At 46.4% G+C, this 14006-nt stretch overlaps 1 protein-coding gene across 1 annotated transcript in view; it reads right to left on the bottom strand.

Moving 5' to 3' along the window:
- col28a1a (collagen, type XXVIII, alpha 1a) overlaps positions 1-14006 on the bottom strand; it is a 46614-nt gene that overhangs the window by 18624 nt on the left and 13984 nt on the right. Inside the window, exons 8-21 of the mRNA XM_064985459.1 lie at positions 13004-13048; positions 12879-12905; positions 12566-12610; positions 12284-12328; positions 10826-10879; positions 10646-10714; positions 10492-10560; positions 1566-1634; positions 1320-1388; positions 984-1052; positions 781-849; positions 589-657; positions 395-466; positions 104-172 (exon numbers count right to left, since the gene is read on the bottom strand). Of these exons, the coding sequence (XP_064841531.1) occupies positions 104-172; positions 395-466; positions 589-657; positions 781-849; positions 984-1052; positions 1320-1388; positions 1566-1634; positions 10492-10560; positions 10646-10714; positions 10826-10879; positions 12284-12328; positions 12566-12610; positions 12879-12905; positions 13004-13048 (840 nt within the window). The remainder of the gene's footprint in view (positions 1-103; positions 173-394; positions 467-588; positions 658-780; positions 850-983; positions 1053-1319; positions 1389-1565; positions 1635-10491; positions 10561-10645; positions 10715-10825; positions 10880-12283; positions 12329-12565; positions 12611-12878; positions 12906-13003; positions 13049-14006) is intronic.

The following is a 14006-nucleotide window of genomic DNA, read 5'->3' as shown; positions in this document are numbered from 1 at the left end:
TAGTAGGTATGCCAGCACTACAGTGCCAAAGATTTCTATAGGACTGTGTGTGGTTGTCTGGGTAAACATTTTATATCCAAAACCTTCAAAAAAAGAACTCTACCTTTTCTCCAGGAATTCCTTTCCCAGGCTCACCCTCTGTCCCTCGCAGTCCTGGTAAACCAATCTCACCCTGTTTCAAGACACCAAGGAGAATATAAAAATGCAGACAATGAACAAGTTAGCAAATTAGCTATTTCAAATGTCTGTGCTCTGTGCGTTTGCGTGTGCATTTTAAAGCAGTTGGACGAATAAAGATTACTTAAACTTTAGAGCAAATCATTCCTTACTTTAAACTCTAGTAAATATACAATGGGGCCCAATGAACTTTGACCTCCTTTGACCCCTTGCTTACCTTAGGTCCGACCGCTCCATCTTCCCCGGGTATACCAGGTATCCCAGAAGATCCGTCAGGTCCTGGTTCACCCTGGAGAAGACCAAAGACCAGACACTCACATTCAACACCTGCTCATCTCAGCTGTACATACAGTGAATGTACATAATATCCGGTGTTGTATGTTTCATTGGGGACATTTGCCATCAACTCACCTTTGACCCTGGCTCCCCGACTCCTCTCTCTCCCTGTGGTCCATGCTCTCCTGGGAAACCCTGGTCACCCTGTGGAGAAGACAACTGGATCAGTCCCTGATTAGAGGTGAAGAATGAAAACAAGCAGTAGTACGGACCTCATGGTCTGGATTTGAGTAAGGGTCACCCACCACCATATTTAGTTCCACCCACCTTTGGGCCGACTATTCCCAGCCCTGGTGGCCCCCGAGGGCCGGAAGATCCAGATGGACCACTGTCTCCCTGCAAGGAGAGAGAGGGACAGAGATTAGTCAGTTTAGTTATAATTAAGTGATAAAACAAACCAGAAAGTCGGTTGGATACAAATTGAAATAGTGGAACACAATGTAAACAATGGAATAATTTAATAGGCCTGCCTTTTCTCCTTGGATCCCTGCACCTGGAAAACCCACCAATCCTGGCAAACCTGGAGCTCCTGTGTTTCCCTGGAGGTCAGAGTTTAAAGGGATCAAGGGATAAGCAGTAGTCCCTTAGTGCAGGGGTTCAAAAACGTTGTTTTTTTTGCTTCTGAGCCCCTTTTATGATAGCAACTTCATCAGGGACACTGTCATAATATCAGAACACAGTGCTTCTGCAGTGCATGGCCGGACTTACCAAGTTTCGGCCCCTGGGAATTAACATTTAAAAGGCCCCCCTCTTGGCATCAAAGAGACAATTTTGATGGTTTAGGGTCAGGGTTAGGGCCAACATACCTTGTCACCTTTCAACCCTGAACCCGGGGTGCCGCGGGTGCCCTTAGGACCCTCGTAACCCCTGTCACCCTGAAACACAAAATACACCCTGAGCCATTAGCTAGGTACACACTTTACTGTATAAATAAGAAAGATATGTGATTCCTACATGTCATATCTCACGCACAGCTCACTTTAGCCTACACATACAGAACATATCCAAGCTAGACTATTCAGTGGTATGAACAGCTAGTGACGGTGTCTCACCTTAGGCCCTGGTAGACCCTCTCCTGGGAATCCTTGTGTTCCCTGGACCCCTGGAGGACCAAATGGACCCTAGTAGACATAATAAAGAGGATAAAAATGACCGTCAGCAAAGAGCAAAGCTCAATTATTAACAATATGTCTCAACCTAGTGGATATCCTGACACACTGCAGGGTAATTCTACAATTTTATTTCACCTTTATTTAACTAGGCAAGTCAGTTAAGATTAAGAACAAATTCTTATTTACAATGACAGCCTACCAAAAGGCAAAAGGCCTCCAAAAGGACAAAACACACATCACGACAAGAGACAACACAACACTACATAAAGAGAGACCTAAGACAACAACATAGCAAGGCAGCAACACATGACATCACAGCATGGTAGCAACACAACATAACAACAACATGGTAGCAACACAACATGGTAGCAGCACAAAACATGGTACAAACATTATTGGGCACAGACAACAGTATAAGGGCAAGAAGGTAGAGACAACAATACATCACACAAAGCAGCCATAACTGTCAGTTAGAGTGTCCATGATTGGGTCTTTGAATGAAGAGATTGATATAAAACTGTCCAGTTTGAGTGTTTGTTGCAGCTCGTTCCAGTCGCTAGCTGCAGTGAACTGAAAAGAGGAGTGACCTAGGGCTGTGTGTGCTTTGGGGACCTTTAACAGAATGTGAATAGCAGAACGGGTGTTGTATGTGGAGGATGAGGGCTGCAGTAGATATCTCAGATAGGGGGGAGTGAGGCCTAAGAGGGTTTTATAATTAAGCATCAAAAAGTGGGTCTTGTGACGGGTACACAGAGATGACCAGTTTACAGAGGAGTATAGAATACAGTGATGTGTCCAATAAGGAGCATTGGTGGCAAATCTGATGGCCGAATGGTAAAGAACATTTAGCCGCTTGAGAGCAACCTTACCTGCCGATATTTAAATTATGTCTCCGTGATCTAGCATGGGTAGGATGGTCATCTGAATCAGGGTTAGTTTGGCAGCTGGGGTGAAAGAGGAGCCATTACGATAGAGGAAACCAAGTCTAGATATAACTTTAGCCTGCAGCTTTGATATGTGCTGAGAGAAGGACAGTGCACCATCTAGCCATACTCCCAAATAATTTTATGAGGTGACTATCTCAAGCTCTAAACCCTCAGAGGTTGTATTAACACCTATGGGAGGAGATGCATTCTTCTTACCAAATCACATGACCTTTGTTTTGGAGGTGTTCAGAACAAGGTTAAGGATAGAGAGAGCTTGTTGGACCCTAAGAAAGCTTAGTTGTAGAGGGCTATGTCAAGCAAGCGTTGACGTAAGAAAGTTATCGTGTCACGCCTGCTTCCGCTCTTTCCTCCCCCTGGCGCTCGAGGGCACCAGGATCCCCAGCATTATGCACTCAAGCCACCATCAGTACGCACACCTGCCTTCCACCCGTCGCACACATCAGCGATCATTGGACTCACGTGGACTCAATTACTTGTGTCATTACCTTCCCCATATATCTGTCTGTTCCCAAGCTCTGTTCCCTGCTTCGGGATTGATTGTTATATGTCCGTGTTCTGATGCTGTTCCTATCGTGTTCTATACCGGTTCGCCAGGCTCCCACACCCATGCCGGTTCGCAGGGAGTTTACCCCCAGCCGGTTTGCCCAGCACCCATGTCTCGGCCGGCTCGCCCAGGTGGGACGCCAGTTGGCGCCCCTAAAGGGGAGGTTCTGTCATGCCTGCTCCCGCTCTTCCCCCCCTGGCGCTCATGGGCGCCAGGCTGCCCTGCATTACGCATTCCTGCCACCATCATTTACGCACACCTGCCTTCCCTCGTCACGCACTTCAGCGATATTGGACACACTAAATCACCTGTTTATTACCTCTCCTATATTTGTCAGTTCCCCGCTCTGTTCCCGCTGCTGCATTGTTTGTCATATGTCCGTGTTTCCTGTGTGCTGACGCTGTTCCTGTCTTGTTCTATGTCTGTTCCCGAATAAATGTCTGACTCCCCGTACCTGCTTCTCCTGTCTGGTGTCGGCCTTAACATACAGTTGAAGTATGAAGTTTACATACACTTAGTTTGGAGTCATTAAAACTTGTTTTTCAACCACTCCACAAACGTCTTGTTAAACAAACTATAGTTTTGGCAAGTTGAGTTAGGACATCTACTTTGTGCATAACACTAGTAATCTTTCCAACAATTGTTTACAGACAGATTATTTCACTTATATATCACTGTATCACAATTCCAGTGGGCCAGAAGTTTACATACACTAAGTTGACTGTCCATTTAAACAGCTTGGAAAATTCCAGAAAATAATGTTATGGCTTTAGAAACTTCTGATAGGCTAATTGACATCATTTGAGTCAATTGGAGGTGCACCTGTGGATGTATTTCAAGGCCTACCTTCAAACTCAGTGCCTCTTTGCTTGACATCATGGGAAAATCAAAAGAAATCCGCCAAGACCTCAGATAAAAAATTGTAGACCTCCACAAGTCTGGTTCATCCTTGGGTGCAATTTCCAAATGCCTGAAGGTACCACGTTCATCTGTACAAACAATAGTATGCAAGTATAAACACCAAGGGACCACGCAGCCGTCATACCGCTCAGGAAGGAGATGTGTTCTGTCTCCTAGAGATGAACGTACTTTGGTGTGAAAAATGCAAATCAATACCAGAAAAACAACAAAGGACCTTGTGAAGATGCTGGAGGAAACAGGGACAAAAGTATCTATATCCACAGTAAAATAAGTTCTATATCGACATAACCTGAAAGGCCGCTCAGCAAGGAAGAAGCCACTGCTCCAAAACCACCGTAAAAAAGCCAGACTAAGGTTTGCAACTGCACATTGGGACAACAGATCGTACTTTTTGGAGAAATGTCCTCTGGTCTGATGAAACAAAAATTGAACTGTTTGGCCATAATGACCATCATTATGTTTGGAGGAAAAAGGGGGGTGCTTGCAAGCCGAAGACCACCATTCCAATCGTGAAGCATGGGGGTGGTAGCATCATGTTGTGGGGGTTCTTTGCTGCAGGAGGGACTGGTGCACTTCACAAAATAGATGGCATAATTTCAAGGAAAATTATGATGATATATTGAATCAACATATCAAGACATCAGTCAGGAAGTTTAAAGCTTGGTCGCAAAAGGGTCTTCCAAATGAACAATGACCCCAAGCATACTTCCAAAGTTGCGGCAAAATGGCTTAAGGACAACAAAGTCAAGGTGTGGCCATCACAAAGCCCTGACCTCAATCCCATAGAAAATTGTGTGCCGAACTGAAAAAGTTTGTGCTAGAAAGGAGGCCTACAAACCTGACTCAGTTACACCAGCTCAGTCAGGAGGAATGGGCCAAAATTCACCCAACTTATTGTGGGAAGCTTGTGGAAGGCTACCCAAATTAAACAATTTAAAGTCAATTGTCAGGATTTGGCCAGGGTTGTTCCGGGTTTTGGTCACTAGATGCCCCCATTGTGCTTTTTGACCTTATGTTTTTTCCCTTGTTCCCCATTATTATTTGCACCTGTGCCTCGTTTCCCCTGATTGTATTTAAACCCTTAGTTTCCCTCAGTTCTGTGCTCTGTGTTTGTATGTTAGCACCCAGCCCTAGTGTTCTGTGTATTCTTGTCGATTCCGGTGGATGCTCTTGTGGAATTCTGTTTTTGTTTTTGAGTATCTCTTAAGGCTTTTTTGTGCTATTCCTACCACCTTTTGGATTTACCATTTTTGTATTGAAGGACTTCTCCTTTTTACTTTATTAAATACACCGTCTTAAGTACTGCTGTGTCTGCCTCATCTTCTGGGTTCTGCTGACTATTCGTGGCTCAGTTGGTTAAGTGACTGTTTCTCACTCCGGAGACCCAGGTTCGTAACCGGGTCCTGACAGAAACACAGAGCCATAACTGAACCCAGAGGCAGCCAGTTCCCAGGACCTTTTTGCCATGCTGTCCCACCACCAGGAGACTGTCCAACGCCACGAAGCCGCCCTGGTTCAGCAAGAGGCCTTAATGGCTAGACATTCTCATCTTCTGCCGGAGATGCTGACTTCCATTAAGCAAATATCTGATCGTCTTACCCCGGCAACAGTTCCCGTCCCAGTACCTCAGATTCACGTACCCATGGCAGTTAACCCCCTGGCTGAACCTCGTCTTCCACCTCCCCAACGGTTCTCAGGTGATCCAAGTGCTTGTAAAGGGTTTCTCACCCAATGTTCTCTCTCCTTTGAGCTACAACCCTCGTCGTTTCCCACCGACCGGTCTAAGATCGCTTATATCATCACCCTGCTGTCGGAAAAAGCCCTGGCCTGGGCTACTGCTGTGTGGGATGCCCATAGTTCCTGCTGTGCCAGCTACTCTGCCTTTGCTGAGGAATTCAAACGAGTGTTTCAAGGCCCAAGCAGTGGTTCTGACTCAGCCAAACAGCTCCTGACTCTCCACCAAGGTTGGCGCAGCGTGACGGACTATGCCATCCAGTTCCGCACGGTGGCAGCAGCAAGTGGCTGGAACAACGAGGCGCTCACGGTGTGCTTTCTGAAAGGCCTTTCCGACACTATCCAAGATGAACTGGCCACTCGGGAACCACCGGACAATCTCGAGTCCCTGATCAAATTGGCCTCACGCATTGACCAGCGTCTGAGAGAGAGAGAACTCAACCGTAGACCTCTAGCCCCTATCAGTCCCAGCTCCGAGTCCCCACCTTTATCCTCGCTGGCTCCATCGGAACCCATGCAGATTGGACGCATCTCCCAGGCTGAGAGAGACCGCCGGATGAGGGAGCGACGCTGTCTATATTGCGGCAAACCGGGCCATTTCCGTTCCACGTGTCCCGGGCTCCAGGGAAACGCTCTGTCCCGTACAGACCGGGGGGAACTGTAATGGGAAACACAACCTCCTCCCATCCGTCCAACTCCCGTCTGCTCATTCCAGTCACCCTCTCCTGGGACAACCACAAGCTTCACCTTCAAGCCTTGGTAGACTCTGGAGCCGCAGGTAACTTCATGGATGGTGTCTGGGCGAAGGAGAATGGCGTTCCCTCTGAACCTCTAAGTGAACCCATGAGGGTCACTACATTGGATGGAAGCCCTTTGGGATCTGGACTTGTCACTCATGTCACTACCTCCTTGCGACTTTCAGTTTCACAACACCAGGAATTGATGAACTTTCATTTGATCTCCTGTTCCGAGTTCCCTCTCGTCCTTGGATACCCCTGGCTTCACAGCCATAACCCTCACATCGACTGGTCTGTGGGCACTATCAAGCAGTGGGGTCCTACGTGCCAAGCTACTTGTATTTTCCAGAATTCCCCGAGTTCTACTCCCGAGTCTTTAGAATCCATCGACCTGACCCGAGTTCCCGAGTGTTACCATGACCTCAAACTGGTGTTTAGCAAACAGAGGGCCACCATGCTACCACCCCATAGACCTTACGATTGCCCCATCGACCTGTTTCCGGGCACTTGCCCCCCAGGGGTCGGATCTTTTCCCTATCTCCACCCGAACGAGCTGCTATGGATACCTACATCAAGGACGCTCTGGAAGCAGGCCTCATGCGTCCATCCACCTCCCGGCGGGAGCAGGGTTTTTCTTTGTGGCCAAGAAAGACGGTGGATTATGTCCTTGCATCGACTACCGGGGACTCAATGCCATAACTGTCCGTAACCGTTACCCGCTACCCCTTATGGCCACAGCCTTCGAGCTGCTCCAGGAAGCAGTTGTTTTCACTAAGCTTGACCTGCGGAACGCATACCATCTTGTGCGGATCAGACCTGGTGACGAGTGGAAGACCGCTTTCAACACGCCTACTGGTCACTATGAATACTTGGTGATGCCCTTCGGCCTGACCAACGCCCCAGCGGTGTTCCAAGCACTCATAAACGATGTGCTTAGGGATATGCTTAACATATTTGTGTTCGTTTACTTGGATGACATCCTCATCTTTTCGAGCTCCCTTCAAGAACACACTAAGCATGTCAGACAAGTACTCAAACGCCTCCTGGACAGCCATCTGTACGTTAAGCCGGAAAAATGTGAATTCCATTCATCCCGAGTACAATTCCTGGGATTTGTAGTGGAACCCGGTCGAGTCCAAATGGACCCCAGGAAGGTAGGGGCGGTAGCGGATTGGCCCACCCCCAAATCCGTTAAGGAAGTTCAGCGTTTCCTGGGCTTCACAAACTTTTACCGCAAGTTCATCAAGAACTTCAGCTTGGTGGCAGCCCCTCTCTCAGCTTTAACCAAGGGTGGCAATGCAAGGTTTTTGTGGGGAAGAGAAGCTGAGACGGCCTTCCAAGGACTCAAGCAGCGCGTTCTCTCTGCTCCCATCCTGATACTACCGACTACGGATGAACCATTTGTGGTGGAGGTAGACGCATCAGAGGTTGGTGTTGGAGCTGTCCTGTCTCAGAGGGGTGAAGACAAGAAGCTTCATCCGTGCGCTTTCTTCTCACACCGGCTTACCCCGACTGAGAGGAACTACGATGTGGGGGATCGTGAACTCCTAGCGGTTAAGATGGCATTGAAGGAATGGAGACACTGGCTCGAGGGGGCTTCTCACCCGTTTCAAGTGCTTACGGACCACAAAAATCTGGAGTATATCCAGCAGGCGAAGCGGTTGAACTCTAGACAAGCTAGATGGTCTCTTTTCTTCAATCGATTCCAGTTTATCCTCACCTATCGGCCCGGGTCGAAGAATCTCAAACCGGATGCCCTGTCCCGAGTCTACGCTCCTGCCATTCGAGATGACACGGACATGCCTGTCCTTCCTGCTGCTAAGATTGTGGCTCCGATCTCGTGGCAAGTTGAGGATACAGTGAGACGTGCTCAAGCTAGCGAACCGGACCCGAAAGGAGGTCCTGCCAATCGGTTGTTTGTCCCCAAGGCAGTGAGGACTCAGGTCCTTCTGTGGGGGCACTCCTCTCACCTCACCTGTCATCCGGGCGTAGGTCGCACCTTGGAGTTCATCCAGCGTAAGTTCTGGTGGCCTACCATAAGAGAAGACGTTGCCACTTTCGTCAATGCCTGTCCCGTGTGCTGCCAGGGCAAATCTTCTCACCTCCGCCCTCAAGGACTCCTTCACCCTTTACCTGTTCCCCACAGACCCTGGTCCCATATCTCATTGGACTTTATTACTGGACTTCCTCCATCCCATGGCAATACTACTATCCTAGTCATAATCGACAGGTTTTCAAAGGCGGCCAGGTTCGTCCCTCTGACTAAGTTACCTTCTGCCAAGGAAACGGCTGAGTTGGTAATTAATCATGTGTTCCGAGTCTTCGGCATTCCTCAAGATATGGTTTCTGACAGAGGTCCCCAGTTCGCCTCAAGGTTTTGGAAGGCCTTCTGCCAACTCATGGGGGCTTCTGCCAGTCTATCTTCAGGGTACCATCCGGAGTCCAACGGCCAAACAGAGAGGATGAATCAAGAGCTGGCCCTCCGATGTATGACTCGTGACAACCCGTCCACATGGTCATCCTTTATTGTTTGGGCCGAATACGCGCACAACACCTTGCGCTCCTCCTCCACTGGTATGTCCCCGCACGAGTGTCAGTTTGGCTATGCTCCTCCATTGTTCCCGGACCAGGAGGCAGAAGTCAGAGTGCCTTCAGCCTTGAAGTTCGTCAGACGCTGTCGGCTTATGTGGAGGAAGACCCGTCTTAATCTTATGCGTTCCTCACAGAGGTACCAACAACAAGCCAACAGACGTCGCCGTCCCGGGCCTACCCTGCGCCCCGGCCAGAGAGTCTGGCTCTCCACAAGAGACTTACCTCTACGGGTGGAGTCTCGCAAGCTGTCCCAAAAATACATCGGTCCCTTCAAGGTTGCCAGGAGAGTTAACCCAGTTTCTTATCGCCTACACTTACCCAGATCCCTTAAGATTAATCCCACATTTCACATTTCATTGTTAAAACCTGTTGTTTTTTCTCCCCTTGTCCCGGCAGACAGACCTCCCCTCCGCCTCGTGTCATTGGAGGCCAGCCGGCTTATACCGTCCATCGGATACTGGATTCCCGCCGGGTGCAGTGGTCCTGGCAGTATCTGGTGGACTGGGAAGGCTACGGTCCCGAGGAGCGCTCCTGGGTTCCTGCCAAAGACATACTGGACCCTGACCTCATTCGTCAGTTCAGGGCCCTCCACCCTGAGAGAGCTGGTAGGAACGTCAGGAGCCGTTCCTAGGGGGGATTCTGTCAGGATTTGGCCAGGGTTGTTCCGGGTTTTGGTCACTAGATGCCCCCATTGTGCTTTTTGACCTTATGTTTTTTCCCTTGTTCCCCATTATTATTTGCACCTGTGCCTCGTTTCCCCTGATTGTATTTAAACCCTTAGTTTCCCTCAGTTCTGTGCTCTGTGTTTGTATGTTAGCACCCAGCCCTAGTGTTCTGTGCATTCTTGTCGATTCCGGTGGATGCTCTTGTGGAATTCTGTTTTTGTTTTTGAGTATCTCTTGAGGCTTTTTTGTGCTATTCCTACCACCTTTTGGATTTACCATTTTTGTATTGAAGGACTTCTCCTTTTTACTTTATTAAATACACCGTCTTAAGTACTGCTGTGTCTGCCTCATCTTCTGGGTTCTGCTGACTATTCGTGGCTCAGTTGGTTAAGTGACTGTTTCTCACTCCGGAGACCCAGGTTTGTAACCGGGTCCTGACATCAATGCTACCAAATACTAATTGAGTGTATATAAACTTCTGACCCAATGGAAATGTGATGAAAGATATAAAAACTAAAATACATAATTTTCTCTGCAATTATTCTGATATTACACATTCTTAATATAAAGTGGTGATCCTAACTGACCTAAGACAGGGAGTTTTTACTTGGATTAGATGTTAGGAATTGTGAAAAACTGAGTTTAAATGTATTTGGCTAAGGTGTATGCAAACTTCCGACTTCAACTGTATCTAGCCATAACACCTAACGAATATTGTGAATTTACCGGCAGTCCTGGTTCACCCATACCCATGGGACCGGTGGTTCCAGGCCTTCCCTGGTTTCCTTTATTGCCCTGGGATACAGGAGAAATTAGGATTAGAGTCTGAAAGATCATTAGAGAAGTAACGCCTCCAAAAATAAAGAATATCTAAACTAACTTTAGGTCCAGGAAAGCCGATGCCAGTATCCCCTGGAGGTCCTTCCACTCCACCAGGTCCACGGTCACCCTGGGAAAGAGAGGGGCATCATTCACCTTACCCCAACTTCCCCAATACATTTTAGCTGTATTTTTATCTAGAACATTTCTGGAGGTATTGGAAGTTTAAAGTCATCCTTACTTTGGGTCCTACAAGTCCTTCAGGGCCCTGGTCCCCGGGACCTCCACTAAGACCCTGCCACAGAGACAAGAAAACACCTCGGTCAATGCCTGAATTGAAATAATCTACAGTAGACTAAATTCACAGGGCTTTGAGTTTTTCCTGGATAGAACCCCCCCCACCCCCACCCCCCTAACTTCTTTTGTAATTGGAAATGCGTGTGAGCAGTGATGTGTGAGTTAAACCTAAGCTTTAGTTTCACATTCTCTGGTCAATGTTATCGTATGACAAACAGATCATGTATAGTTTGGAGGGTCAGGGTGTGGTCAATCAAATGATGTTTCCACTAGCCTCATCCTCCTTAGTTCTACAATTATTTGCATAGGTACTCCCTAGTCCCCATGGGAACATGATCTAGGACCAGGGCTAAACATTTTATCTAAAAACCACCACCATATTCAGGTGATGGCCTGCTGTTGTCATGCTAATGCTGGAGGGGTGTGAAAAAGCATTTAAGGAGGAGTTAAAGGGGGTAGATAACGTGCCGAAACACTAATCCTGCAGGACAATAGTCTGGTGGGAGATAATAAACTGCAGGCTTGGATTGACTGCTTTAGATAGGCTCCATTATGGCGGGATAAGGACTAAGCCAGGACTCACATTCCATAAGTGCAGACTGGGAGAAGAGCTTCATACTCAGTGTGCATCTCCATGAGATACTGATGGTTCCAGTGGAGGGTCAGATGTGGGGGTGTAGACACAGGATTCGTTCAATTTGACCACACACTCATTCACACACAGGTATGAATGGGCAGAGCGTTGTGTGAGGAGTGGGATTCTTCCAAATGTATAAAGCCATGGGGATTTCTCCTCAGTATGTAAATCGAAGACATTCATTTAGAACACATGCAAGTACATATACTGGATTCTAAAGATACTCAGGGCCTTATTCAATTAAACCTAGTTGTTTTACTGTTTCCAGCAGAGGAGGCTGGTGGGGAGTGCTATAGGAGGACGGGATCATGGTAATGGCTGCAATGGAATATTGCAACGGAGTCAAACACATCACACATATGGAAAACACGTTTGACTCCGTTCCATTGATTCCATTCCATGCATTACAATTAGCCGTCTTCCTGGAGCTCATCCCACCAGCCTCCTCTAGTTTCCAGGGTAAGTCAAATATAATATTTTCCTGGTACAGTGCTAAAGTGTGTTAGAATGAATCGATATGAAGTTGAGTTTTCTTTTTATTTCACAAGCAGTACAGACATAATGACTTTGACTTATCCCTGGGACTTGGTTATCTATTTTGTAGGGCCCCAAGTCTGTATCGACAACCAAACAAACATTGCCTGAGGCCTCTGGGAAAAAACATTGATCTGCATGTCTCCAAAATGACCAAGCCACCACCATATTGACCATTTTGTTTGCTGTAACATATGGACAATAAAGTTGTATTATATTATATTGAGTCACCTGCTCTCCTCTGGGTCCCCGAGGGCCTGGAGGTCCGTCTGGCCCCTGTGGGAACAGGTCATAGTCAGGCGGGGAAGAGGGACTTAAAACAGCCTATTGAGGTTGCAGTCAAAAGTCACAAGAACTTTAAAAGGACATGTGCAACTCTCACTCCCAGTTACAAGCTTGCCAGCTGTTGAGTCTAGCGTATAGCTATCTCTTCACAATGCAGTTAATCCTCAGTCAGAAATTAATCTGAATGCACTGAGCAGAGGCATGGAGAGTCATTCATAAAAAACCTACTTGATCTCCCTTCATCCCGCGGACGCCACACTCGCCTCTTTCCCCCTGGAAAACATTTTAATCAGAGAAGACTGAATTCTGACTGCGCTGAGCGTTTTAACCCATGGCGTGCCAGAAAACCAGGGTACTGATTAAAACTGATGTTATCTAGCAAGCATGTAGTATAGAACAAAAACTATAGTCTACTGTTTGTTGTCAGGGTAGCATGGGGATCTTGACCAGCTGTTTCACTATGATTCAGTATCTAATCCATCATGGGTCAATTATCTTTGCACAATTAATATACAGACACAGAGTAGTACTGGTATCTCACCTTTTCCCCTCTAGTGCCGGGTCGACCCTAAAACAACAGGAGAGATCTCAATTAAAATCTATACATCAGTTATAATTCAACAATATTACCTGTATAGATTGTTTTAGTCATCTATGCTACAGTACCTCGATACCCTCCATCCCAGGCCTTCCGTTGATACCAGGTTCCCCCTACAGTGACACCAGAGACCAGACCGTGAATGCATCCATACAGTATATCCATCAACGTCTATAAAAACATCCCAACGAATGTCAACGTCTATAAAAACATCCCAACAAATGTCAATGTCTATAAAAACATTCCAACGCACATCAACATATGTAAAAACATTCCAACGCACATCAACATATGTAAAAACATTCCAACGCACATCAACATATGTAAAAACATTCCAACGCACATCAACATATGTAAAAACATTCCAACGCACATCAACATATGTAAAAACATTCCAACAAACATCAACATATGTAAAAACATTCCAACGAACATCAACGTCTATAAAAACATTCCAAAGAATGTCAACGTCTATAAAAACATTCCAACGCACATCAACATATGTAAAAACATTCCAACAAACATCAACATATGTAAAAACATTCCAACGCACATCAACATATGTAAAAACATTCCAACAAACATCAACATATGTAAAAACATTCCAACGAACATCAACGTCTATAAAAACATTCCAACGAACGTCAACGTCTATAAAAACATTCCAACGAATGTCAACGTCTATAAAAACATTCCAACGCACATCAACATATGTAAAAACATTCCAACGCACATCAACATATGTAAAAACATTCCAACGCACATCAACATATGTAAAAACATTCCAACGCACATCAACATATGTAAAAACATTCCAACAAACATCAACATATGTAAAAACATTCCAACGCACATCAACATATGTAAAAACATTCCAACAAACATCAACATATGTAAAAACATTCCAACGCACATCAACATATGTAAAAACATTCCAACGAATGTCAACGTCTATAAAAACATTCCAACGAATGTCAACGTCTATAAAAACATTCCAACGCACATCAACATATGTAAAAACATTCCAATGCACATCAACATATGTAAAAACATTCCAACGCACATCAACAT

Source organism: Oncorhynchus masou, chromosome 13 (genome assembly GCF_036934945.1).
Source record: "Oncorhynchus masou masou isolate Uvic2021 chromosome 13, UVic_Omas_1.1, whole genome shotgun sequence".
Taxonomy (NCBI): Eukaryota; Metazoa; Chordata; class Actinopteri; order Salmoniformes; family Salmonidae; genus Oncorhynchus; species Oncorhynchus masou.
Note: the sequence above shows the minus strand (reverse complement) of the source record. Positions and strands in the feature narration are given on the sequence as shown.